Genomic DNA, 24,259 nt, shown 5'->3' on the forward strand with positions numbered 1-24,259 from the left:
TGCTGGGACCCGCAGGCTCCGCCTTCTTAGAGCCACGCCCCCTGCCTGCCCCACTCCACCTTGGCTCTCAGCAGCTCCTCCCACTCCGGGACTTACAGGACAGCATAACGGCCCAATGAGCTACCCGAAGATCAGAGAGGGCGTCCGGAGAGCCAATCCCTGAGCGGCGCGCGCTGCAGAGGCGGGCCGGCGTGACGGACAGCGGAGGAGGCGCCAGGCTGGTTGCTAGCCGCCGCCGCTCGCCCCTGCGGACAGCGCTTTATTGTCACCCACGGCGGAGGCCGCGCCAGCCCCCTGGGGCCCCGGGTGGCTCTGCAGCCGTGCCCGCCAGGCCGAGCCCACGGGCCCTGCGCCCCAGGTTGGGTCCGCGCAGGTGAGGGGAGTCTCGCGGTGAGGGGTCGGGCCCTGCAGCGAGGATGGCCTGTGCCTAGTACCCCCAGCCCCGGAAGATCGCCTTGGGGGTACATTCAGGCGGCCCGGAATCCCTGCCTTAAACCTCAAGAGTCCTGAGGGATGCGGGTCGCCCGCGGAGGAGCACAGCAATGCGCTACTCAAGGGCTCTGCCTCTCGAGTCAGCCGGCCCCCGAGGGAGCAGGCTTCTGCCCCTCCGGCTCTTGCTAGAGGTTCAGTTTTGTCCTGGGTGAGGTTGGCCTCCCCAGCCTCCCGTCATCTGGTTTGTAGGTTTCCATGGAGAGGCTATGTTTACCGCCCAGAATCTCACTGGCTGCACGTGGTGCTGGGAAAGCTATGTACACCAGATTTAGGAGCTTTGGAGCCAGCCAGAGTCCACCAAGGTGTAGCCATTGCCAAGAAGGGCAAGGTGTTAGGTTTCACCTACACAACCCCAGAAATGTGGAACAGAGGACACTGATCGGACTGATGGCAGTGCAGCCTCAGAGTAGGGATACTGCCCCCAACCACACACATATGGATGTCAGTACCAAGGCAGCTTGACTTTGGACCATGGTGAGTGTGTCCTGTCTCTGCAAGGGGATTGTAATCACTTAACATTTGTCCCATGTCCCTATCTCCTCCCAGAACTCAGTACCTCAGTGCCTTCCGCACATCAGGACCTGAGACCCCTGTCCTCTCAAAGGAGTCCTAGAGAGAGTAAAACAGTTTGATAGAAGAGAAGCTGATGGGTGGTGTGGAGGCAGGGGGATTGCAGATGCAGCAGTGTGTTAGAATGCACCGCCTAGGTTTGAGGAACAGCAGGAAGGCAGACTTAGTTAATGCAAAGTGGGGGTGCTTATAGGGGGACAGGGTCAGAGCTGGTTTCCCTTGTGAGAGTTCATGGATGTTCTGTGGTGTCTGTCTCGGGGACTTAGGAGGCTGTGTCCTACTAGAGGAGCTTGGAGCTGTTGAGAGATCTCCAAGGTCCAACCTCAAAGCCACATTTACCTCAGGATAGCCCAGGAAGATGCACTTTTTTTTTTTTTTAATGTAGAGAAAGTCCCAGGGCTGGGGCCAGTGGCAGGGCCAGGTTCACACCCACTACTGCCTGCTGCTAGCACCTGCTGGGATCGCTGGCCCCCAGCTACACACGCAGCTCACCATTGAGAGCCCGTAATAGGGTTTAGAGCAGTGTTGTCTTCTCATGCTCCTGACGGAGCTCCCCCATCCCCAGTGGTGGCTCCCGGGAGTTTGGTAGCAGATAGACTCGATGTCCAGATGTCCAGGGCAAGTGGAGATTGTGAGTGAGGGCTGAAATTTCCTCCATGGTATCTTGTCGCTTCTTCCTCCCCCCTCCACCTCCTCCTCTTCCTCTTTTTCTTTGTTTCTTGAGCAGGGTTTCTCTGTGTTGCCCTGGCTATCCTGGAACTCCCTCTGTAGACAAGGATGGCCTCAGAACTCAGAGATCCTGGCTACCTCTGCCTCCCAAGTGCTGGGATTAAAGGTGAGCCACCATGCCCATGCGAAGGGCCAAGTGGGCTGTGTGTGCTCCTGGGATGCGGCTGCCCACAGCTCAGGGCCTGTCCTTGTTGAATACTAGGATACAGTTCAAGAAGAGTAAAAGGCACAAATAGGCCAGGTGGCTTCGCATACCTTTAATGTCAGCACTCTGGAGACAGAGAGGTAGCTAGATCTCTGTGAGTTTTGGACCAACCTGGTCTATACAGTGAGTTCCAGACAGGACAGCCAGGTCTGTACAGTGAAACCCTGTCTTGAAATATATATATTTCACAGAGGCCAAAAGAGGGTGTCAGATCCCCTAGAGCTGGAGTTACAGGCAGTTGGGAGCCACTGACATGAGCACTAGAAATCAAGTTCTGTTCTTCCTCTAGAAGAGCAGCAAGCACTCTTACTACTGGGCTATCTCTCTCAGCTTTAGTCCCATCTCATGTAGCCCAGGATGGCCTTGCATTCACTATCTATCTGAGAACAGTCTTGAATTCCTGGCCCTCCCACGTCCACCTCCCGAGCTCCAGGATCACATGCACACACTGCCTTACCTGGTTTATGCCACACTGAAGACGGACGGGGCACATCCCTAGCCCTGTGGTGTCTTACTGCGTCTCTCATTTTCTTCTCAGGATTAACCTTGCCCACCATGAAAGGTTCACGGACCATCAGTGCCACCCCTGAAGGCAGTCCAGAAGCTGTGGACTTGAGTCTGATTGGCCTCCCTCCGCCCATGTCCCAGCGACCCGGCAGCGCCTCTGCCGCAAAGTCTATCTTCCGCTCCGTGTCTGTGGCCACAGGCAGTGAGCCAAGAAAAAAGGCGCTGGTGAGTGTGGGGGCCGGAGCCCTCTTGGGGTGGCATCTAGTCTCTGGGTACATTCCTCACAAGAGCATATATCTCATATTCATGGCCATCCTGTGGGCAGGGAGGAATTGGACCACGCAAGCCCAGTGAGTCGTGCTGTGGCAGACACAGGTCCTTCTGGCATCAGGCTTACCCCTCCCCTTCCACTGTATTTAGGTTTATTGGGTTCTTCAGTTTTGCAGACCAGCTCGAGAGTGACAAGCTATTCTTGTAGGAACTGGGGAGGCAGCAGATGGGCAGGGCGGGCTTTGGGGGGGAGCTGTCTTCCCTTTCCCACCTCTGTAGGACATGGGTCAAGGTGTCCCTCAGAAATTCATGAGGTGAGCATGAGGGGTCTTGTGACCCAAAGCTGCTCTCTGCTAGTCATTCTCCTGGCTAGGCCAAGAGAGGAATCAAGTGCTTCGTGGGCCAGGGCTGTGCCTGAGGAGCCTGGGTGCGACCTGCACGCTGCCTCTCCTCTGCGACTCTCTACCTGAGAAGCAGGTCCTTGCTGAGGGGGAAGGGTTGGTTGATGGTCTGAGCTTTCTTTCTTGATCAGAGGCCCCACCTCCTCCTCCTCCTCCTTCTTCTTCATGAAAACGCGTGTCAGATGGCATGCATAGCCCTCCACTGCTCAGGTTGCATTCTGGGACAGAGATAGAAAGAGGGTAAAGGACATTTGGTTTGGACAAGTTGCTGCAGTGAACCAGCCATCTGCCTCGGCTGAGGGACGGGCAGCTCAGACTAGCGTGACTCTCAACCCTGCTGCCCTCTGTGGCCCTTGCTCTTGAGTCACTGGTTCTCATCCTGTTTGGATCCCTCCACTGCCCTGAAGCCCTAAGGAAGGAGGGGCGCCAGGGCCCCCCATAGTGGACCAAAGATTTGCTGCTACACAGGGACACCCGCCTGGGCTTCCTTTGTTGTGACCTGGACACAGCCAGCTCTCCCAGACCCCTGCTGAGGGCAGGCCTACCATCTCAGTCTTTCCTTCAGTGACAGCTCTGGTGGCTCAGTTCTGGGTGGGGAAAGCTACCAAGTCCTCTCTGAGACTCCTCTCCAGGACCGATCTGGCTGTATATTTTGTAGGAGGCCAGGGCCTCCTCTGGACAGGCCTCATTTTACTGCTGGTCCTTGTCACTGTTTGATTTCATTGGGATTCTGAAGGTCATTTGCTCAGGGTAGGCCTTTAAATCCCGAGAGACTCAGTCTGTCATTGGAGCAGATACTGCATATGTGACAATGGAGTGGGCCAGCTTTGTCTGCTGGGATGGGGGGCTACTCCCGGGCTGATGGCGTTGAGCCTTCGCACAGGTGGAGTTTAAGGTTCTTAGCCCACGCTCTCATTTATCTGCTGAGCACTTGATATCTTTCCATGAGCATAAGAGCCATCTTTATCCCTTTCCTCGGTGTGGAGAACATAAAACTGTCATGAGGAAGATGGGGGAAAGGGAAGGGGTGCCCCTGAGCCGTCCCGGATGCAGTGATGGTGATCGATGTGCTCAACAGTTCCACGTCATTAAGAGGAGGCCAGCTGTGTCGCTGTTTAAAGTGCAGAGGGCCAAAGAAGGGAAGGGCGAGCCTACCGCTAAGGGACAGCCCTCCTGATGGCCTGTGCTCCGCTCGGCTCCCGTTCCCTGTGATGCAGCGCATCCACCGCCCGAGAATACCAGGCCCACTGTTGATGACCATAGTGACAGAGCGAGCAGTTCCTCGCTGGGCCCTCCCTCGCTACAGGGGTGAAGGGCCCCCTACTTTGTGCAATACACCTGGGTTCTCGGAGGCTGGGCCCTGTCCTCACACCCACTGATGGCTAGGCCATCCTGTCCTGTGGCCACCCCCTTAACTGTCCATGAGCCACCCAGAGCTTCCCAGCTTGTTTGGAACCCAGAACAGTTTCCCTGCGATTTCTCCGGGGCCTGGCCTGGTGCTGAGCAGCCTGGCAGCAGCCCGAGGCCTTCTCTCCTAAGTCGTCTCTTTTTTTCCCTTCTGCAGGAGGCCACTGGGCCTGGAGGCCCCCGAGCTATCAACAATCTCCGAAGATCTAACAGTACTACCCAGGTTGACCAGTCATGGACCGACTCCCCCAGGTAACCTATTGTGACTCCCGGTCCCCTCAACCTCTTGAGGTGATCTTGTTCCATCAGGTAACTCCAACCACTCTTCTCCTTCCTCCCCAGCCCTTCCCACAGCTCTGTCCATTGTGGTTTCTGCTGGGAGGTGGGATCTGGCGGCCCCTCCCCTGGGGAAATGGGGGCGTCGCTCCTACCATAGGCAGACAGCCTGGGGCTCCGGTGTAGTGGTAGAGATACCGTGCTAACTCTCAGGGTGTCCACTCTGCCAAACTGCTGGTGGCTGAAGAGTGCAGGATGTTCTTGGGGTGTGGGGTGTACATGAGTGCTGGAAGTCAGGTGTATACAGGGGCTGTACATGCACATGTACATATGTCTGTGGCATATGGATTTATGGAGTGTGCTTCATGTGTGGTGTGTTTTATGGAATATTCATAGTTTGTGGTGCTTGTGTGATACGGATGCTGTGTATTATGGGTGTGCAGGTGTGTGATGTATGTAGAGGGCTTGATGTATATAGTGTGCATGTGTGTGTGTGTGTGTGTGTGCATGCGTGCATGTGTATGTATGTGTGTGTCTGTGTGATGTGTACATGCATACACGTGTTTGTGTATGTGTCTGTGTGTCTGTGTGGTGTGTGCATGTATGCATGTGTGTGTATGTGTCTGTGTATGTCTGTGTGTGTCTGTGTGGTGTGGTGTGTGCATGTGTGCATGTTTGTGTGTTTATGCGTGCATACACATGTTTGTATGTGTCTGTGTATATGTGGTATGTGCATGCATGTTTGTGTGTTTGTGTGTGCATGCATGCACGTATGTGTGTCTGTGTGGTATGGTGCATAAATGCATGTTTGTGTGTGTATGTGTGGTGTGTGCATGCATGCACGTATGTGTGTGTGTCTGTGTGGTATAGTGCATGCATGCATGCATGTTTGTGTGTGTATGTGTGTCTACATGTCTATGTGTGTGTAGTGCATGTGTGTGTGTGGTGCGTGTCTCTGTGTGTGTACATGTCTGTGTGTCTGTGTGTGTCTGTGCAGTGTGGTTATGCTTATTAACGACACCCCGGAAACCCTTTGCAGGAGTACCTGTACTTCTCTGGCTGTGGGAGAGCAGGCCTGGTTCTGTTAGCAGTTGAATGTCTTAGTTCTTTCTGGTTGGCTCTGATAAAGAACCCTGACAAAAGCCATCTGGAGAAGAACGTGCTAGTTGTGAATCACAATGCAGTCTGTCCCTGCAGTGAAGTCAACACAGCAGGAGTGGGAAGCAGCTAGGCACCTCTGCAGTTGGAGGAGGGTAATGGATGCATCCTCCTCAGCTGCTTCTCCACGTGTCCAGTCCAGGATCCCAGCCAATCAAGGAACGGTGTTGGTCACACAGGGAAGAAAGAGTGGGCGTGTCTTCCCACCTCAAATGAACAGATTACAAAGTCATGCTTAGAGACTAGTTCCTAGGTGATTGCAGATCTTGTTAAGCTGACAAAACCCAGCACAGCTCCAACCCTTATCAGCCTGGTTCCCGAATACTCACTCTGAAGTCACAGCCTCCCACTCCTTCTCCTCATAGGCTCCTGACCATGTTATAATAGAAAATGCTTTTGGTCCAGCTTGAAAGTCTCTGTAGTCCGTAACAGTTTAGCTCCTATTAAAAAAAAAAAGGTATGTTTATTAAACATATCAGAACCCAGAATAAGATTCATATTCCAAAATAGAAGAACAAGGCACAGCAAAGAACAGGGCAAGTCTTTGTCAGCCAAATCTGGCATTGAGGGCTCATAGCGTATTCAGTTGGGCTCCACAAAGCTTGGTTCCGGTACTCATGCTGGGTCCAGACTGCAGCCTACTCTTCCCCTTGATGGCTTCCTACGTTGTTTGCTCAATGCAGCCTCCGCACACGCAGCCTCCCTGACTCTGTTATTACTCTGCAATCTGCCTGCTATAATAGTACCTGCTCCATGCGGACAGCACCAAAGTCCTGCCAGCCCAAGGTGTATCTGGGCATCGCAGGGCCGTAAGTATAGCACTGTGCAAACTGTAGCTGTGCCTCAGCAGCTAAAGCAGAACAGTTTCCCTTACTGTTTGTTTTGGAGCAGGGCATCCCCTGGACTCTGCAAGGCCTTTTGTGAGCAGTCACGTGGGTGCCGAGAACCCAATTTGGGTCCTCTGCAAAAGCGGCCAGTGCAGGTAACTGAGCCGCCCCTTCAACTCCCTGTGAGTGGTGCGCTCACACCCTGGGCCTTTGACAGTGGGGTCTCCTTCAAGGAACTTTTCCTGTTGTCCAGGTGCAAAGTGTGTGTACTTTTCCAACTGTAGCTGCTTTGTGTGCCTTTGTCCCGCGTGACTGCCATTGTCCCCTCTACCCACTGCAAGCCTTTAAAACCCTGCTCCTGATCTTTTTTTCCTCTGAATGAAATCTAAGAGTCTCAGCTTGGATGTCTCGCTGTCATGAACTTTGTCCTTCCAAATAAACTGGCCTGTTGCTTTTGAATTCAGCCTCACCTAAATTTAAGGACTCTTGTAAAATGTAGCCAGGTTTGTTGCTACAGTGTAACAACCTAACATCTTTGTTAGCCTCCACCCACCCCCACTGCCTCCCACCAGCTGTCTTTACTGTTGGTGTTTTTGGTTTTTTGTTGTTGTTGTTGGTGGTGGTGGTGGTGGTGGTGGTGGTTTTGTGTTTGTTTGTTTGTTTGTTCGCGCTTTGGGATCAGCAGACAGCTTTAGGGTTTGGTTCCCTTGCCTTCAGCCTGAAACTTCTAAGTCCCTGCCACAAACCCGTTTCCACATCAGCCGTGGCTACATTTACCACAGCAGCAACTTTGTTACTCCCATCAATTTTCTGTATTCTTTATATTTTGTATGACTGTTGCCAGACAGTGGGAGCTTATGTTGGCAACTTCTTGCATGGGGTCGACAGGAAGTGGGGAGGAGCATGCAAAACCGGAAGTGTAACCTAGAAAGGCCCGCCCCTACTCACCTACTTCTATCCCTCAGATCCCTGCTTCCTAAAGGCTCCACACGCTGGGGACTGAATGCTTATGGGACATTTCAGATTCAACTGAATCTGGCTTCATGAGGTGCCATGGTCCTCATGTCCTCTTGTCTTGTCCCCCTGTGTCTTACTGTGCTGGCCCCAAGCTGTCTCCTGTCTCTCGCAAGCCATGCAAGGATGACAGTTGCCAGAGAAGAGCTCTTCAGTGCTGGGGGCCCTCTGGTCCATATTTCTTTGTGACTTTTTCATGAGCTCTGCCAACTTCCACCAACCCGTGTCCCTGAGAGTCTTGCATATTTCTTGCTAGCTTGTCTAGAGCCTCACAGTTCCTGCCGTTGCACGCTGGGTCTTCGTCTCCATTTCTAATGGGTTTCAGTATTGGCCCAGGCCTGGTGGCCCTTCTGGATATTAGCACTGCCTTGTGTCTGGCTTCTTCACCGTTTGTGAATCAGGACGCGCCCTTCCTCTTCTCCCTCCCTGCCTTCCATGTTCAGGTGGACTGAGCCCACCCACTCCACAGGAAAGTGGATTTTGCGGTACTTTCTTTTGTGGCCTGCCAATGTGGCTGGTGATGCCAGCACTGTGCCTTGGCCTTTGTCCGGGGTCATGGGTGAAGCCTGGAACAGGGTGTGGAGTCTGTCAGTGTGGCAGTCTTGCCAGGGCTGCGTCCGGGCTGAGGAGAGACATCTGGGAACCAACGGCCCATTGTCCTCCCTTTTCCCTAGAGAGTGTGGAAATGGCATTCCAGAGCCAAGGATGCCAACTTTGCTGACTTACAATTCCTGTACTTACAGCTCACATCCCAAGAACACCTCAGAGATATGCATGTTCGTTGGTGCTGGAGATGGACCCCAGTGCCATGCACACACTAGGCAAGCACTCTGCTGCAGAGCCAGATCTCGGCCCATTCCATATTCTCAGTGCAGCCAGCATCACGGCCCCGTCTAGAGAGTCCCTCACCCCGTGTCTGCTAAGGCTCACTGTCCTCCAACTTCCACCAGCACCATTCCATCCCTGTGGACCTTATGATGAGAATGCGATGCCGTGTGGCCTCCTGTATGTGGCCCTGAGCGTGATGGTTCCAAGGCTCATCGTGCGGCATTGTTTCACCTGGGTGTGATGCTGGGCCTCATCGCCCTGTGCACAGTCTGCACACCACACCACCAGAGCTGTGCACAGGGCACTGCCCCAGGCTCGCTCACCCCGTCAGGTTCAGCCCTGGGGCACAGTATGTCCATGGCCCCCTGGGGGAGTCCCTGCAATCTAGCTGATCTTCCTTGTTGCCTGACTGCCTCGAGCTGACTGCTGTGTGGCTCTGTGTGTGTGGTGGGGATGAGGTAATGGCTGTGGCTGTAGCCACATGTCCTCAGGCCATTGATCCTCAAGCTCAGCACAGCTCCCCAGACTCCCCAGACTGACTTCCAGGCTTTGTCCCACTGAGGCATTTCTGCCAGTAGGATCGTGTGTCAGGGTTAAGAAACATTTCTGTATATAATGTTTGCTTATATACACATGTATGCACCATATATGTACATGCTGCCCTCAGAGGCCAGAAGAAAGTCTCAGATCCTCTGAAAATGGAGTTGCAGAGGGTTGTGAGCCTCTGAGGGTTGTGAGCCTCTGAGGGTTGTGAGCCTCTGAGGGTTGTGAGCCTCTGTAGGTGAGGACAGCAAACTGGGTCCCGTGACAGAAGAGCAAGCGCCTGAGCCGACTCCGGCCTCCAGCAAACATTCTGCAAACACCGAAATTGGGTGTGACCAGACTCCTGTCCTGGAGTCATGCCCTCTTGCCTGTCTCCCTTCCTGGCCTCCCTAACCCCTGACCTTGTGTGTGCACTTCTCTTTGACACAGGCCAGCAGAGCCCACCGACTTCCTGATGCTCTTTGAGGGCAGCACCAGTGGGAGAAGACGGGTGGCCAGTCTCAGCAAGGCGTCCAGTGAGAAGGGGGCCACGTGGAACATCCTGGTGAGGGGAGGCATGGGGCAGCCATGAGTCCTGTGTCCCTGACAGGATCACTGTCAGGTTCTCTCCACATCCCTCCTGCCTCTGCAGAGAGGGCTGCTGCAGGGAGGGTGTGTCCTAGCTTGCTGAGCTTTGGTCCTGACACTGGTCCCTTGGGGCATGGCATCTGCTGCCCCATGACATGTAAGGGCCTGCTGTTGGTATTGGGCTGCTCTCCTGTGTCCCAGGCTGAGAAGTGCCCCTGTGATCCACAGGATGACCAACCTAGGGGTGTGGCATTGCCAGCCAGTGCTCAGAGTCCCAGCACCCTTGACTCCACCCTGGGCCCGCGGAGGAAGGAGTGTTCCCTGGCACCCAGCTTCACGGCTAACAACAGGTATCGTCCTGCCACATACGCCTGGGCCAAGAATACATTCTGTCCCTTAGGTAGCTGGATTAAGCTGTTTTGTACTGGATGGGGAAATCAATGACCAAACAGATGGCTTGCTCCTCAGCCAAAGGAGGAGTCTGTGTGGTGGTAGCTTGCACAAAGGGACCTGCGGTCACCATTTAGACAGTAGCAGCGGTCAGCCCGGTGAGCCACCATTTAGACAGTAGCAGCGGTCAGCCCGGCAGCCATTGTTTAGACAGTAGCAGCGGTCAGCCCGGTGAGCCTCCTGGAAGACTCTTCTCCCTTGGAGGAGCCTTTATTCTAGAAGTCTGAGTCACCCAGCTGTGCTTTTCAGAAATATCAGGTCCAAGAGTGTGCTTGTCACTCTTGGGGTCCAGCTCATCAAGGACATGACAGACCAAAGCATGTTGGAGAGCAGCGACCACATGGCAGGTGCTGGTGCTGCGGCCTCGCTGATAGACCAGGGAAGCCACCTGGGCCACTTCCAAATCAAGCGTGCATTCCTTGAACTTGGGGGTTAGGGGGACACCATCCACTGTGGGTGCAGGAACGGCTCGTGGCCACTGGGGTGCAGGCTCCCAGAGGTGCTCGGCCATTACCATAGCACTCACCGAGAGCTTCGACAGCAGTGTGAGCCACAAACCAGACCTGACTGTCTCCTGCCCCCTCCATCCTGGTCTCTCTGACAGGAGCAACAAAGGAGCCGTGGGCAACTGCGTCACCACCATGGTGCATAACCACTACGCCTCCTCGAAGAAGGTGTCGCCCCCCAAGAGCTCCAACCAGACAGCCCCCTCCCTCAAGTAAGGCCTGCTTACATGCAAACCAGAAGCATGTGGCCTGGGGGGAGGGCCCCAGGCAGGCTGGTCAGTGAGTGTGTGTGTTGTGGTGTGTGTGTGTGTGTGTGTTGTGTGTGTGTGTGTTGTGGTGTGTGTTGTGTGTGTGTGTGTGGTGTGTGTGTGTGTGTGGTGTATGTGTGGTGTGTGTGTGTGTGTGTGTGTGTGTGTGTGGTGTGTATGTGTGTGTGTGGTGTGTATGTGTGTGTGGTGTGTATGTGTGTGTGTGGTGTGTGTGTGTGTGTGTGTGTGAGTGTGAAGATGCTGGCCCTGTGACAGGGTGATTGGCTTTCAGTGATATTGCCAGTCCTGTCTGGGCTAAGGCAGCCTCCCAGGGAGAACAAACAGGGGAACACTAACTGAGGAAGCTCAGGTCCCTGCCCGTGGAGGAGCCCTGGAAGGAAGCTCCTGTGTGCACACAGAACCACATACCACAGTGGGGATAACTGAAGCCCTAGACCCCAGCAGGGCTTCACTTAGATCAGTGGTCCTCAGAGTTCTTAAGTCTGACTGGTTTTGGACTTCTGTACTGAGAATCTCGTTCTGTTTATAAAATGTAAAGGACATTTACACAGGTGCCAGCCAATGGGATTTGGGGGTCCAGGTAGTTTGGAGGCCAGCAAGGTGGAGGTGAAAGGTCATCCTTGCACCATGGATCATGGGCCTCCTCCAGGCTTGGAACCATGGGATGGGTCAGTGACCCTGCCTGGAGCTGTGGACACAGCGAGGCTTCTCTGTCCCGTCAGCAATATTGTAAAGGCAGCAGCTCGCGAGGGCGGTGAAGGCAGCGACTTTGGGAAGCCTCGCAAGAACTTCTCCAGTGGCAGTCAGTCCGCTCGGGGCACCACCGGCCTACTGAGGCGGAAGGAGGTGACTGAGGAGGAAGCCGAGAGGTGACTTTTCTCAGGGAGTTGTGGGGCAAGGGGCTTGGGGCCTGTGACTCCAATGGTGAGAGTTCTCACCTAATAGTTGGTTTTTAGGCAGCATGAATGGGAAGGCTGAGACTCCATGTGTCTAAAATGCAAAGGCAAGATGGTTATACAGGGGGAGGGGGAGGGGCTGTAGTTGCCCGGGGCATGACAGGAACCTGGAGACCGATGCAGGGATTGTCTCTGAGGGTGATAGGAATGTTCTAGAATTGGATTGTGCTGATGGATGCACAGCCCTGTAAATTTGCCTCAGAAAGCATTGAATTGTATGCCACAAACGGGAGGGTTTTATAGCACGGTAATTATACCTCAGTGAAACTGGTGATTAAAAACACATTTAGCAGAAAGAAGATAAAAGACTGAGGAGAACAAACACCTGCCACTGGGGCTGCGCTGGGCACAGGCGGGGCCTTCTGTGGCTACTGTGTGCAAGGCTGTCCTTGACAGTGCCCTCTGGGGCTGCGCGGTGGGCACAGGCGGGGCCTTCTGTGGATACTGTGGGGGTTCCTTGCCAGGACCCATTAGCAGGTGAATAGCTGCACCGAGGGCTCCCATGGCCTCAGGACTTCCATCCAGACCACCTACTTAGCCTGTGACTTGGGGCTGAGGATGGGGATGGGTCCTGAAAGTAGACAGTGGGAGAGAGGGTGCTGAGGCAAGGCCAGCAGCCAGCAGCTCCTCAGAGCCCCATCTTGGTGCTCCTCTGGATGGGCCTCACTGCGGAGCCAGGGCGCCGCGGCAGGCAGCTGGTCGTGCTTGGTCCTCTGTCGTTACCCTTGGCAACGATCTGTGCACAGCCCTTCTAGTCAGGGTGAGGGGTTTGGTTTAATCCGCTTTGTTGAGTTATTACTTGTTCTCTTGCAGTACGGGGATGGGACCCAGAGGCTTGCGTATACTCAGCAAGAGCTCTACCTCTGAGCTCTCTCCCCAGCCCACTGGGTTTAGTTTTAAAATGTACCCATTTGACAAACGTATGAGCTTGCACAAGCTTACGTTCCCAGCACGTGGGTTGTAGAGCTAGGGGAACCAGTAGTTCTAGGCCAACCTCAGGTACATGGTGAATTTGAGGCCAGAGTGGAACATGTGACTCTGGCTCAAAAACAAATAAGTGACCAGGTGTGGTGTGGCACGCCTCTAGTCCCACCCCTCTGGAGGCAGAGCAGGAGGATCTCTTAGTTCAAGACCAGCCTGGACTTCGCATTGCACTCTAGGACATAGAGAGACCCTGTCTTCAAAACAAAGCAAACAACCCTCAAATAAGTAACACTAAAAATAACTAAGCTATCTCATCTTTCCCGCCTCCTTCCACCCACCCACTGTGTTGTCTCCTCCTCTGCCCTGACCTTGGCAGTCACCGACCTGTTTGTCTCCTGTGCTTTGGGGTTCCCACCTCCGTGCAGGCTGCGGGGCACCTGGACACACCATCCAAGCCTGCTCCAGACTGACACTTTCATCCTCCCCGGGTTGTCTCCCAGGAGGGTGGGTTTAGGTTTTAAAGGAGTCTAGGGTTGGCCTTCCTCATCATAGCCAGTGGGAAGGGCTCTGCACGCATAGCCACCACCATCTCTTTCTACCTGGACACTGGACTAACAGCTTCTTGATCTAGGGGTACTGGGATGTGGAGACCCCTCCTGGTCCTAAATCTAGTTCTCTGGACAGGTTCATCCATCAGGTAAACCAGGCTGCAGTCACCATCCAGCGCTGGTACCGCTGCCAGGTAAAGAGGCGCCGAGCGGGAGCCGCAAGTCTTGAGCACCTGCTGGCGGCCAAGCGAGAGGTCAGTGTGATTGTGAGTTCTCAGGGTCTCGTGGCCTGCAGTGCATACAGCGAGGGCACTAAGTGACAGTCTTAAATCAAATGGACGTTAGACCTGGAGTCACCTACAAGTGCACAGCCCCTCTGTGGCACCTGCTTGTCCTCGATGCTGCTGTTGGGTTGATGTGCTAGGAGACACCCTGAGCAAGCTCCCGGCTGAGTGCCACAGCACTGTGTCCCTGACATGCCTGCATCCCAGTGAGGGTCTGGCCCTCTGCTGAGCCGAGGTGGCAGGTTCAGTGTCCTATGGAATCTCACCCTGCCATGCGAGTCGGCGCTCAGTGTCCCGTGAAGACCTCCCAGCTGGCTCCGGGGCTCTGTCCATCTTGCAGTACTGTAAAGTTTGTGGCTTTGACTTCCCTGGTAGGGGCAGAGGCAACGGTTAGCAAGTGGGAGCCTTCTGGACCTGCACCGGCAGGAGGAGGCAGCAAGGAAGAAGGCCCGGGAGGAGAAGGCTCGCCAGGCCAGGCAGGCAGCCATTCAGGTACCGGGGACCACAGGTGTCACCCCATAGCCCGTACACCAGAGAGCACTACTCAGCCCCTAGCCCATTCTGTGTGACATAGTGCTCGGGAATGCTGAGCCTCAGGGGAGCTGGGCTACAAAAGGGTAAGGGGACACCCTACTTTAGGGTGCTACTCAGAGATGCTCCCCTGTCAGGAACTACAACAGAAACGAGCGCAGAAGGCAAGCGAGGCTGAGCACAGGCTGCCTAAGGACAGACCAGAGAGCAGAGCACTGGGGCAGCCTCGGCCCACACCGGAGCCGCCCTTAGTGCCAGGCTGCAGCACACACCCCAAGGCCAACAATGCTGGTGAGTGGGTCTCCGTCCACCTGACCCTACGGCAAGGTGTGGCTGCAGGCTCTGACAGGCTTCAGTCTTCCTGTGGCCAGGCATGGTGACCTTTACCTGCAGAACTGGGATCTCAGCCCTAGGTCTGCTCCCCACCTCTGCTGCCTGGGTCACTTGTGGCACTGGACTTGAGGGTGGCCAGGCCTCAAATTATCCCAGCGGTGGGAGCTGCAGGACCAAGGCCCAGCACTCGGGTTGCACTTGATCCTGCACAGCGTCACACCCTGGAAGACCAGCACCTTAATGTCCCTTTGGGCTTCTGCCTGGCTCCTTCCCAGCTCACCTCCAAGGTCAGGCCGTTGGAGGAGTGACAGTGCGTCCTGTTTTACAGGTGGCAGCATCTGCCCCACAGGCCCCACAGGCCCCACAGACCCCACAGACCCCTGCCCTCCTGCCTCCAAATCATCCCCAGAGCGACGGCAGTCTCCAGAGGACAAGCCACAGGTCTGGACATGTCTGCGCCTGGCTGGCCTAAGCCAACATGTCTCTCCCTTCTCCTCAGCTTTGGGGTCCTTTGTGTCCTGAAGGAGCCCAGAGGGCTGCTGTGGTGGTGTGAGGCAAGGCCTTCTGGTCTTGCTGTGGGGAAGAACTGGAATCCTGACAGTTCACATTCATCAGGGGAGGGTTCCCATGTCACTCTCCATGGAAGTGGGACAGCAAGGCCACAGACTGCTCAGCATGACCCTGGGCTGGAACCTTTCTCCTTTGAGGACAGCACCCTGCGTCATGGGCTAGCAGTGGACCTACTGCCCACAGGAATGGATGCAAAGGCCCCACCCCGCACCACAGTGCACGGGGTGACTCTTAGCTCCCTCTGGCCCGTCTACTACAGGACATCCATTCCCAGGGTGAAGCCAGAGAGGACTTGGCAGTGCTGGGCTCTTCCAGGAGCAAGGCCAGGGCCAGAGCAACCCTGGACGATCTTCTGGACACACTGAAGCTACTGGAGGAGGAGCCCGAGCCGCTGCCTCACCCCAAGGCCTACCACAAGGACAGATACGCCTGGACTGACGAGGTGAGCAGCCTGGGCTCACACCGTCCATCCCTAACAAGGGCCAGATGTGGCCTACTGACCTCTGCTCGCCCTTCCCACCTGGTCTCCTTGAGGTTAGGACACAGTGACCCAGGAGGGTCTACACCTCTCCTACTGTGGCAATACTCTCATAGGTCTGAGCACCTAGGGAGGCCCTTCTAGCCACGGCCAGGCCTACTGCCCCCGTCCCTGAGGGGCCCCAGTGCTTCCCTAAGTCCCCAATGCTGGGTCACCTGCAGGAGGAGGATGCCAACTCCCTGACAGCTGACAACCTGGAGAAGTTTGGGAAACTCGGGGCAGCCCCCGGCCCCCCTGATGATGGGACCCTGCTCTCCGAGGCCAAGCTACAGAGTATCATGAGCTTCCTGGACGAGATGGAGAAGTCAGGGCAGGAGCGGCCAGCGCCCTGGCGTGAGGTAGTCATCCTCAAGGCCCCAGTGCAGCAACAGTCCCACTCCTGAGTTCTGAACAGAAGTGAAAGTCGACGGGGCCACCTTGTCCTACCCTGGCGTCCTCTCTAGATAGTCATCCCGTGGGGGGGGGAGGGGGTGACATCCCTGGGCTCCAGTGTCCGTGGGTTGTGTCCTGAGTGGATAGCAGTGACCACAATGAATACAAGGATAAGTCTTGTTTTCGTGGGGCAGGAAGGTCAGGAGAAGGTAGACCTGGCCTTGTGATCTGTGTCTGAGCATCGAGGCATAGCCCTCCTCCTGCACTGATTAATAAATACAGTCTCCATGGTTGGCCTGCTGACCACTGTCCCTTGACCAGATGTCCTGTGTAGCTGTTCCCTCGCAGCAGGGTGGGACGGGGGCCCATGGAGACGGGCATCAGGTAGGGCAGTAACTGCTGGGTGGGCTGCCTGAGGATTGTCGTATCCTTAGAGCCTGGTGCAAGAGGCGGGCCCAAGGTCCCTGGAACTAGGGTCTGAGGGAAGTACATCCATGATGCGGCTGAAGCTGGAGCTGGAGGAGAAGAAACAGGCCATGGTTCTGCTGCAGAGAGCACTGGTGAGACCATCAGCCATCACCCCACGGCTCAGCTGGGACAGGGCCTGCGAGCATCCGCCCAAGAGGCCTGAGCCACTGCCACCCACAGCTGTGCCCTTGCCTTCTCCCCCACCTGGCCCTCGGTGCCTGGAGCTCGGTGCACGGCAGGGATTCCACACCAGTATCTCCTGTCCATGCTCCCTGCAGGCGCAGCAGCGGGACCTCACCGCTCGACGTGTTAAGGAGACAGAGAAGGAGCTGAGTCGGCAGCTGCGGCAGCAGAAGGAGCAGTATGAGGCCACCATCCAACGGCACTTGTCCTTCATTGACCAGGTGACGGTCAGGGAGGCGGTGCTGACCCAGGGAGGGCCTGTAGGTCGGACACCAGAGCCTCACCCTACCCCATCACAGCTGATCGAAGACAAGAAAGTTCTGAGCGAGAAGTGTGAGGCGGTGGTGGCTGAGCTGAAGCTCGGGGACCGGCGGTGTCAGGAGCGCGTGGCCCAGATGCAGGAGCAGCACGAACTGGTGAGCATCCGCTGCGGTGAGGCCCCCGGGGCAGTGGCAGCGTGGCAGCCCTGGCTGGCTTGGAACTCTGCCTCCTGAGTGCTGGGATTAAAGGAGTGCTCCACTACTGCCTGGCCTGCTTTGTTTGTTTGTTAATTTTTTGGGGGGGTGTTTGGGGGGATCGTTTTTTGGGGATTTGGAGGATTTTTGTGTGTGTGTGCATGGTCCCGTTCCCTCTTCCTGAACTGCATCTAGGTGTTCCACAGGGACGGGTGCTGAGCTGTGGGCGGCCACGTCCCAGGTAAGCATGCACCGCCCACCTGGCCCTGTTCATGGGACAGTGGCCATGGACCCAGGAGTCTAAGGCTGGCCTACTCCAGTGGCATCCTGAGCGACAGACCCTGCTCAGCATAACTACTCCAGGCTCCTGATTGGCCTGCAGATGCTGGGTAAACGTCTGACATAGCTACTGGTTGCACTTATCTCTGGAGACCCCCTAGACAGGAGCCCAGACCCCGTGAGGGAGCGCTGACTGTGTAAAGAGACCCCGGTGTCCACAGCCCCCGCCAGAGTAGGAGACCAAAGTTCTCAGTCCTTTCAGCTTCAGCAGGAATGGGGTCATGGCTCCAGGCCATCCACAGCAGCCCAGGAAGCTCCCTTGTCCATTAGGGACCTTCCTCTCAGGCAAAAGCAGGACCCATGGCATCCCCATGGAAAAGAATTTCATATAAAGCATAACTGGCGATTATTAAGAGACCCGTGACTGATCTTAAGCACAGGAGTGGAGAGATGTGCTCAGGAGACCTGCGGGTGTGCGTGTGGACTGTGGGAGGACCAGGCTTTCTGCAGGGTGGCTGTGTGCAAGTCCAGAAGCTTCCTAAGTTGCATCGTTAGAGTGTGCAACGAGTGAGGCTAAGGGTAAAGAACGCCCTCCAGTAAGTGAGCTTGTAATATCTGAGTGAACATCTGAGGCTGCCAGTTAAATTTGGGGATGAGAGAATTGCCAAGGCAGAGTTATAAACCATTCTGGCCCTAAGTGTGCCTACTGGATTTAATGGATTTTGTTGGTGACATCTTTAAGAAAACATGCATTATCACTCTAATAAGTGACTTTTGTTGACACCTCGTCGATGGTGTCTGTCAGCAGGAAAGGCACACCAGCTCCCTCTCAGATGGGGGGCCTCTTCTCCTTCCTGTGTCCCTCAATTCTCTGCCTTTCTCTGTGGCCTCAGTTACAGTGGGTGGTGACATTCCTCTCAAGGCTGGGGCCTCTACAAGCCGGTGGCTGTAACCACCCTTCATGGTCCCTCAGGCTAGCAAATGAGCACCGTGGTGGTCCTCGCCCCTCGGGAGAGAGGAAGGAGCCCTGCGGCCCACAGGCCCAGGAGGCAGCCGGGGCTCCACCTCTGCACTCACTGACCTCCTGCGCTCTTCATGCAGGAGATCAAGAAACTCAAAGAACTCATGAGCGCCACTGAGAAAATCCGACGTGAGAAGTGGATCAATGAGAAAACGAAGAAGATCAAGGAGATTACAGTCAGAGGTGGGCACCTCCCCGACCCCGTGACAGCAGACATGGGTGTGGTCGCCTGGGGCAGGGGGACGCAAACCCCATTTCAGCTGCTGGCCCCTGGTTCACAGAAGCCTGAGGGGCCTCCTGCCCCTTGGAGGCTAGCGTGGGAACCTCACGACATGTAGGTCATGCTGCAGAAATCATACGGAAGTGTAGAAAGGAAGGACCCTTTAGGCTGACGGACGCACTATGCGAAGGCGGTTTTAGGGGGCACCTTCAGACTGTCCTTATGGAGAGGCTGTTTCCCACAGGACCCTGGGCATATGCCGCTGGGAGACGCAGTGCTCCGAGCACCAAGAAGCTGGGCAGCCTTGTGTACCCCAGGCTGGGAAAGCCCCCGTGGCCTGATGGAGCTAGGTCTCTGGAGTGCAGTCTGATCTGCTGCCTCTAATCTGCCTCTAGCATGTCAGACTTGCCAACCTTTGGGGCAGTGGCTGGGTGGGAGGGGCCTTGCAGCCCTCTTCTGGTACAGCCCCACCCCATCCCCGCAGGGCTAGAGCCTGAGATCCAGAAACTAATTGCCAAGCACAAGCAAGAGGTGAGGAGGCTCCGGGGCCTGCACGAGGCTGAGCTGCAGCAGCGGGAAGAGCAGGCCACGCAGCGCCAACTGCGCCAGGCAGAAGAGCTGCGGGAGCACCTGGAGCGGGAGAGAGAGGTGTTGGGCCAGCAGGAACGGGAGCGCGCCCAGCTCAGGTAGGAAGGAGGGCACTGGAGGCCAGGCCTAGAGCAGCCCCCAACTCCCCTGCAACCTGGCGACCTGTGAGGGTCTGTGCAGGCCGCCCGCCTGCCCAGCCAGTGCTGCGAGCGTCCCGTGTGTGGTCACAGGAGATCGTGGATACAGCACTCGGGTGTTCAGACGTGCTGAGCCGAGCCCACAAGATGTGCAGGTTGCTCTGCTGCAGAGGACCAGCCTCTCATTCCCTCGGCCTAGGGCTCACCACCGTCTTATGACCAGGCTGTGACATCACAGCCTGGGACGCAGTGGCCGAGGGACATGGCTCTGTGAGGCACCAGTGACCAGTGGACACCCCTCCTTCCTGTCAGGGCCTCCAGGCTAGGTCCCCCAAGGCTGTCCTTTCCTCTCGTGACCTGCTGGATCTCTCCCACTCTCCGGAAAGACGGGGTCCGGGTCATGGCTGGAGCTTGCTCAGGTCAAAGAACCAGGAGCCTGGCTCCCACCTCAGAGTGGGCTAAGCAGAGAGAGAGGCCAGTGTGAAGACACAGTAGGCCACAGACGCAGCCAAAACTCAGGCCATTTCACAGCCTTGTGAGGGTCTGCAGCTGAAGGAGGCTGCAGCCCACAGACAACAGGTCCCTGTGAGCTGATGTGACCACCCTGGCCAGCAGGGTGACTGGCATCGAGCACCTTGTCACCCACCGTGGTGTAAGCGCCATCACTGTCCTGCAGGTTTGAGCAGCACCTGGAGCAGGAACAGCGGGCCTTGGAGCAGCAGCGGCGGCGGCTCTACAACGAGGTGGCTGAGGAGAAGGAGCGACTGGGCCAGCAGGCAGCCAGGTGCCACTGAGGCCTGTCCTCCTCGCAGTGACCCCGGGCCTACCCACCCGCTCTTGAGATGACCTCCTGTTGCCTGGCTCTTGCAGGCAGCGGGTGGAGCTGGAGGAGCTGAGGCAGCAGCTGGAGGAAAGCAGCGCAGCCATGACCCGGGCCCTGAGAGCCGAGGCTGAGAGGAGCCGAGAGGAGCAGGAGCGGAGGCACCAGGTAAGCAGCGGCTGCGGCGCCTGCGGTGGAGGAAGAGGGTCTCTTCCGTCTGACCCCACTGGTGTGGGGTCCTCAACAGGGTGGGCAGGGCCTTGGAGTGGCCTCAGGCCCCTCATAGTCTACCCTCCTCAGATGGAGCTGAAGGCCCTGAAGGACCAGCTGGAAGCTGAGAGACAGGCGTGGGTGGCCAGCTGTGCCAAGAAGGAGGTAGGCTGGGCAGGGCGGGCAGCTGGTCGGGGCTTCCCAGCGCTCACTCCAGCTGTGCGGACCTTGGTGGGTCATACTGCTCACTGTCCACATGTGAACGAGAGGAAGTAGGGTCAGGGACATTCTGGAGACCAGAGAGGACTTGTCCCTCCTCTCCAGGAGTCACCCCATCTGTGTCCTTCAGAGTCACCTGATACCCAGACCCTGAAGCCCCCTGGTCTTTCCATTTGCAAGCCCCTTGGCCGCAGGGCAGGTTGGTCATTTTGGCTTGGCCTGTCTAGCAGACAGTAATAGTTGATTGTCTTGGGCTATTTTGTTCTCCAAGAGAGAGGGCCAGCCTGCCGCAGTGGTGACCTCCTTGGCTAAGGAGCCATCCTACCCAGGGCCATCTCATACTCCTGCTCACAGGAGGTCCTGAAAACAAAACATGGTCCTCTTGGGACCTGGGGGCCTGCCCAGGGCTGGAGCCCTCCACCCTACTGTCTCCCCGTGGCTCTAAGCAGGAACTGTGCCCCGGAGCCCAGCAAGGCTGGGCTTGCCGCTGTCTCCAGCTTCTCCTGTCTGCCCGCCTGCTGGCCAGTTCCAAGACAGCTGTGTGTCCGTCCCTGCAGGAAGCGTGGCTGCTGACCAGGGAGCGTGAGCTGAAGGAGGAGATCCGAAAAGGCCGAGACCAGGAGATTGAGTTGGTCATCCACCGGCTGGAGGCCGACATGACACTGGCCAAGGAGGAGAGCGAGAGAGCTGCGGAGAGCCGGTGAGTGCCTCCTGCCTCTAGCTCGGCTGCAGGTCCGGTCAGTCTGGGAGAGCCCCGGGCAGAGGCGGTGCGACCACTGTCACCTGCCCCTGCCCGCCAGTGTGAAGCGTGTGCGGGATAAGTATGAGACGGAGCTCTCAGAGCTGGAGCAGTCGGAGCGGAAGCTTCAGGAGCGGTGCACCGAGCTGAAAGGTCGTCTCGGGGAGGCGGAAGGGGAGATGGAGCGGCTGCAGTCCCTCGTACGGCAGAAGGAGAAGGAACTAGAAGACCTGCGGGCTGTGAGTCTCCCGGGGCTCCTTCTGCATGGGGAGGGGTCTCCACCCTGCCTTCTTGCTCACCGCCTCCCCTGCTCGGCAGATAAACACCCAGATGTGCAGCGAGCGGGCCAGCCTGGCCCAGGTGGTGCGGCAGGAGTTTGTTGAGCAGCTGGCAGCCTCCCAGGAGGAGACCCAGAAGGTGAAGGCGGAGCTCGCAGAGCTGCGGGCCCGCCAGCAGGTGGAGCTGGACGAGGTGCACCGGAGGTGGGTGGTCCACACTGCAGGTAGGGGACCAGTTGGGCAGCCTCCCGTCTCTTCTAGATGGGTGGGTGTAGCACACGGGCAGAGCCCCACAGGCAGAGCCCACGGGCAGGGCTTCCGTCTCCGCCAGGAAGGCTAGGCATTTCCCCTGGGCACCACCTCTGGAACATCCCGTCTCGGGGCTAGTGAAGGGCATGCGTCCTCCAAGGGGGTGGGCAGGGTTCCGGCTGGAACAGGTGTTGTGCAGCAGAGGGCCAGTAGCAGAGGGTGGCAGTCACCACCCTTGGTCCTTCCAAAGGCTACAGGTGGCTGTCTCTGTGCCTGTCATGAGAATAAGACTCCTCCCTTGTTCAGCACAGCACCCTCCCCAACCCGGTCTCTTCCAAAAGCCACCTTAGGGTCTGGTTGTCATGGAGACAGTGTCTCAGGGCCAGCTGCTCAGGTCAAGGTGGAGCAGGGCTGAGGCTAGGTTGTAGGAGGCTACCCTTCAGGCTGACCTGGGACTGAAGTTAGGGCTGCGCAGAAGCCCACTGCCCGTCACTGCAGGGTGAAGACGGCTCTAGCGAAGAAGGAGGCGGCCGTGAACAGTCTCCGGAAACAGCATGAGGTGGGTCTCTCCGGTGGTCTGTGGTCGTCTTGCCTAGGGTAGGATGTCCAGGGCCTGACTGAAATGTGTTGCAGGCTGCCATGAGGCGGGCGGACCACCTAGAGGAGCTGCTGGCACAACACAAAGAGCCATCTTTGAGTTCTAAGTGACGTCTCCCTTGGGATGACAAGCCACGCCCGAGGCAGACGCCCAGTCCTGCAGCTCGTGTCCAGGTCACGCCCAAGACCCAGGGCTAGAGTAGGACAACGGCTGGTGTGTGAGAGGCACTGTGGAGCCCCGTGCTCAGGACATTTCTGTCAGCACGCCTGCAGGTGTTCTGTAGTAAAATGGTGAGGTGGCTTTTTTAAACTGCTTCATGTCACCTGCTCGTCTTTCTCTACTGTGGTGGGTGGGCTTGGTGAGCAGGAACCCGGAGACCACCCCGGGACCCACAGCATGGTCGGTCGGGGTGGTGTTCCTGACTGCAGGGCCAGCTCCGACTCTTGCCTCTCCCCTTCCGCTTGTCCAAGCTGACAGGGAAGGGGCTTGCAGGCAGCCTGTCTGCCCTCAGCTCCAGTCCCCAGCGGGAACTAGCCATTTGCTCCTGCCCTGGCCTCTCAGGGGTGCAGCAGACTCACCCTGTGGGAAGAACCGTCTCTAGCTCAGCCCGGTAACCTACCTCAGCGGCCACTGCTCCTCATCCTCCTTTTCCTTTTTGTAATATTTATTTATTAATTTAGAAAGTTTACGTGTGTGTGTGTGTGTGTATGTGTGTGTGTATGAGAGAGAGAGAGAGAGAGAGAGAGAGAGAGAGAGAGAGAGAGAGAGAGAGAGAGAAATACAGAGAAGGAGATTTGTCTCCTGTGTCTGTGTAGAAGAAATCACTGGATCCCCTTGAACTAGGGTTACAGACAGCTGTGAGCCGCCATGAGGGTACAGAGACTTGAACCCAAGAACCTGCCAATACTGTGCAGCCTGCGTGGCCTGTCTACACAGATGGGAAGCAAAGGCTCTTACCCATACACGGGAGTCAGAATCCTAGAGCACTTGGTAGGGACAAGGCCTTCCGAGCAGGCCCCTCCATCCCATCATCTTCCCAGACAGGCCAAGTCCAGAGCCAGTGCCCTGGAAACCCTGTGGGGTGTAGCTACAGCTGGCTGCCAGTCCACCTTGCTGCCTCCCAGAAGCTGCTGCCTGGGACGGCCTGACTGGCCCATGACTCCTCTGCAGAGTGCCGCTTGTCTGAGTCCCCGGCCTGCTCTGTGCCTTCTCTGGGCTCCTCAGAGAAGGCTGGTCACATGATTACACATGCCGTGGTGTTATTCCCCTGTCTCCTCATAACTCAGTCTGTGAGCTCCAGGACTCAACTTACAGTTCAGGGGTTCAGGCCAGAAGAGAGGTGCAGGGGTGCAGGACCAGGGCTGAGGCCAGACTTCAGCCTGAAGGCAATATAAATTCACGGTTTGGATCACAGGCTTCAGCTTGGCTTTGACCTGAAGTGTGGTTCCTGTTGGGTTGGCAAGACTGCTTGACAGGTAAAACACTCACCACACAAGCCTGTCACCCTCATAGTCAGGGTCACTATTGCTGTGGTGAAACACCATGACCAAAACAAAAAACAGTGTGGGCAGGAAAGGGTTTATTCAACATAGTCTTCCACATCACTGCCCAGCAGTGACACAACAGGAAGTCAGTCAGGGCAGGACCTGAGGCAGGAGCTGAAGCAGAGGCCATGGAGGGCGCTGCTTACTAGCCTGCTCTCCTGGTTTGCTCAGCCTGC

The 24,259-nt window shown here is 56.6% G+C and overlaps 1 protein-coding gene across 2 annotated transcripts; it reads left to right on the forward strand.

Moving 5' to 3' along the window:
• Positions 1 to 203: 203 nt before the first annotated feature.
• Cep131 (centrosomal protein 131) lies at positions 204 to 22,861 on the forward strand. 2 transcript variants are annotated; one of them, XM_052196184.1, is made up of 26 exons: positions 204 to 373; positions 2,535 to 2,728; positions 4,739 to 4,833; positions 9,657 to 9,771; positions 10,023 to 10,144; positions 10,849 to 10,962; positions 11,742 to 11,888; positions 13,584 to 13,701; positions 14,107 to 14,223; positions 14,400 to 14,553; positions 14,924 to 15,036; positions 15,425 to 15,607; positions 15,865 to 16,041; positions 16,510 to 16,635; positions 16,822 to 16,947; positions 17,026 to 17,142; positions 18,562 to 18,664; positions 19,186 to 19,387; positions 20,103 to 20,210; positions 20,297 to 20,414; positions 20,547 to 20,621; positions 21,233 to 21,375; positions 21,476 to 21,653; positions 21,733 to 21,896; positions 22,440 to 22,500; positions 22,575 to 22,861. In XM_052196184.1, exons 2-26 carry the CDS (start codon positions 2,552 to 2,554, stop codon positions 22,647 to 22,649), a joined length of 3,228 nt encoding a protein of 1,075 aa, XP_052052144.1. In that variant the 5' UTR covers positions 204 to 373; positions 2,535 to 2,551; the 3' UTR covers positions 22,650 to 22,861. The 2 variants fall into 2 exon arrangements, with proteins under 2 accessions (XP_052052144.1, XP_052052145.1); XM_052196185.1 differs by having other exon boundaries at positions 15,440 to 15,607.
• Positions 22,862 to 24,259: the final 1,398 nt, after the last annotated feature.

Source organism: Apodemus sylvaticus, chromosome 10 (assembly GCF_947179515.1).
Source record: "Apodemus sylvaticus chromosome 10, mApoSyl1.1, whole genome shotgun sequence".
NCBI classification, from domain to species: domain Eukaryota; kingdom Metazoa; phylum Chordata; class Mammalia; order Rodentia; family Muridae; genus Apodemus; species Apodemus sylvaticus.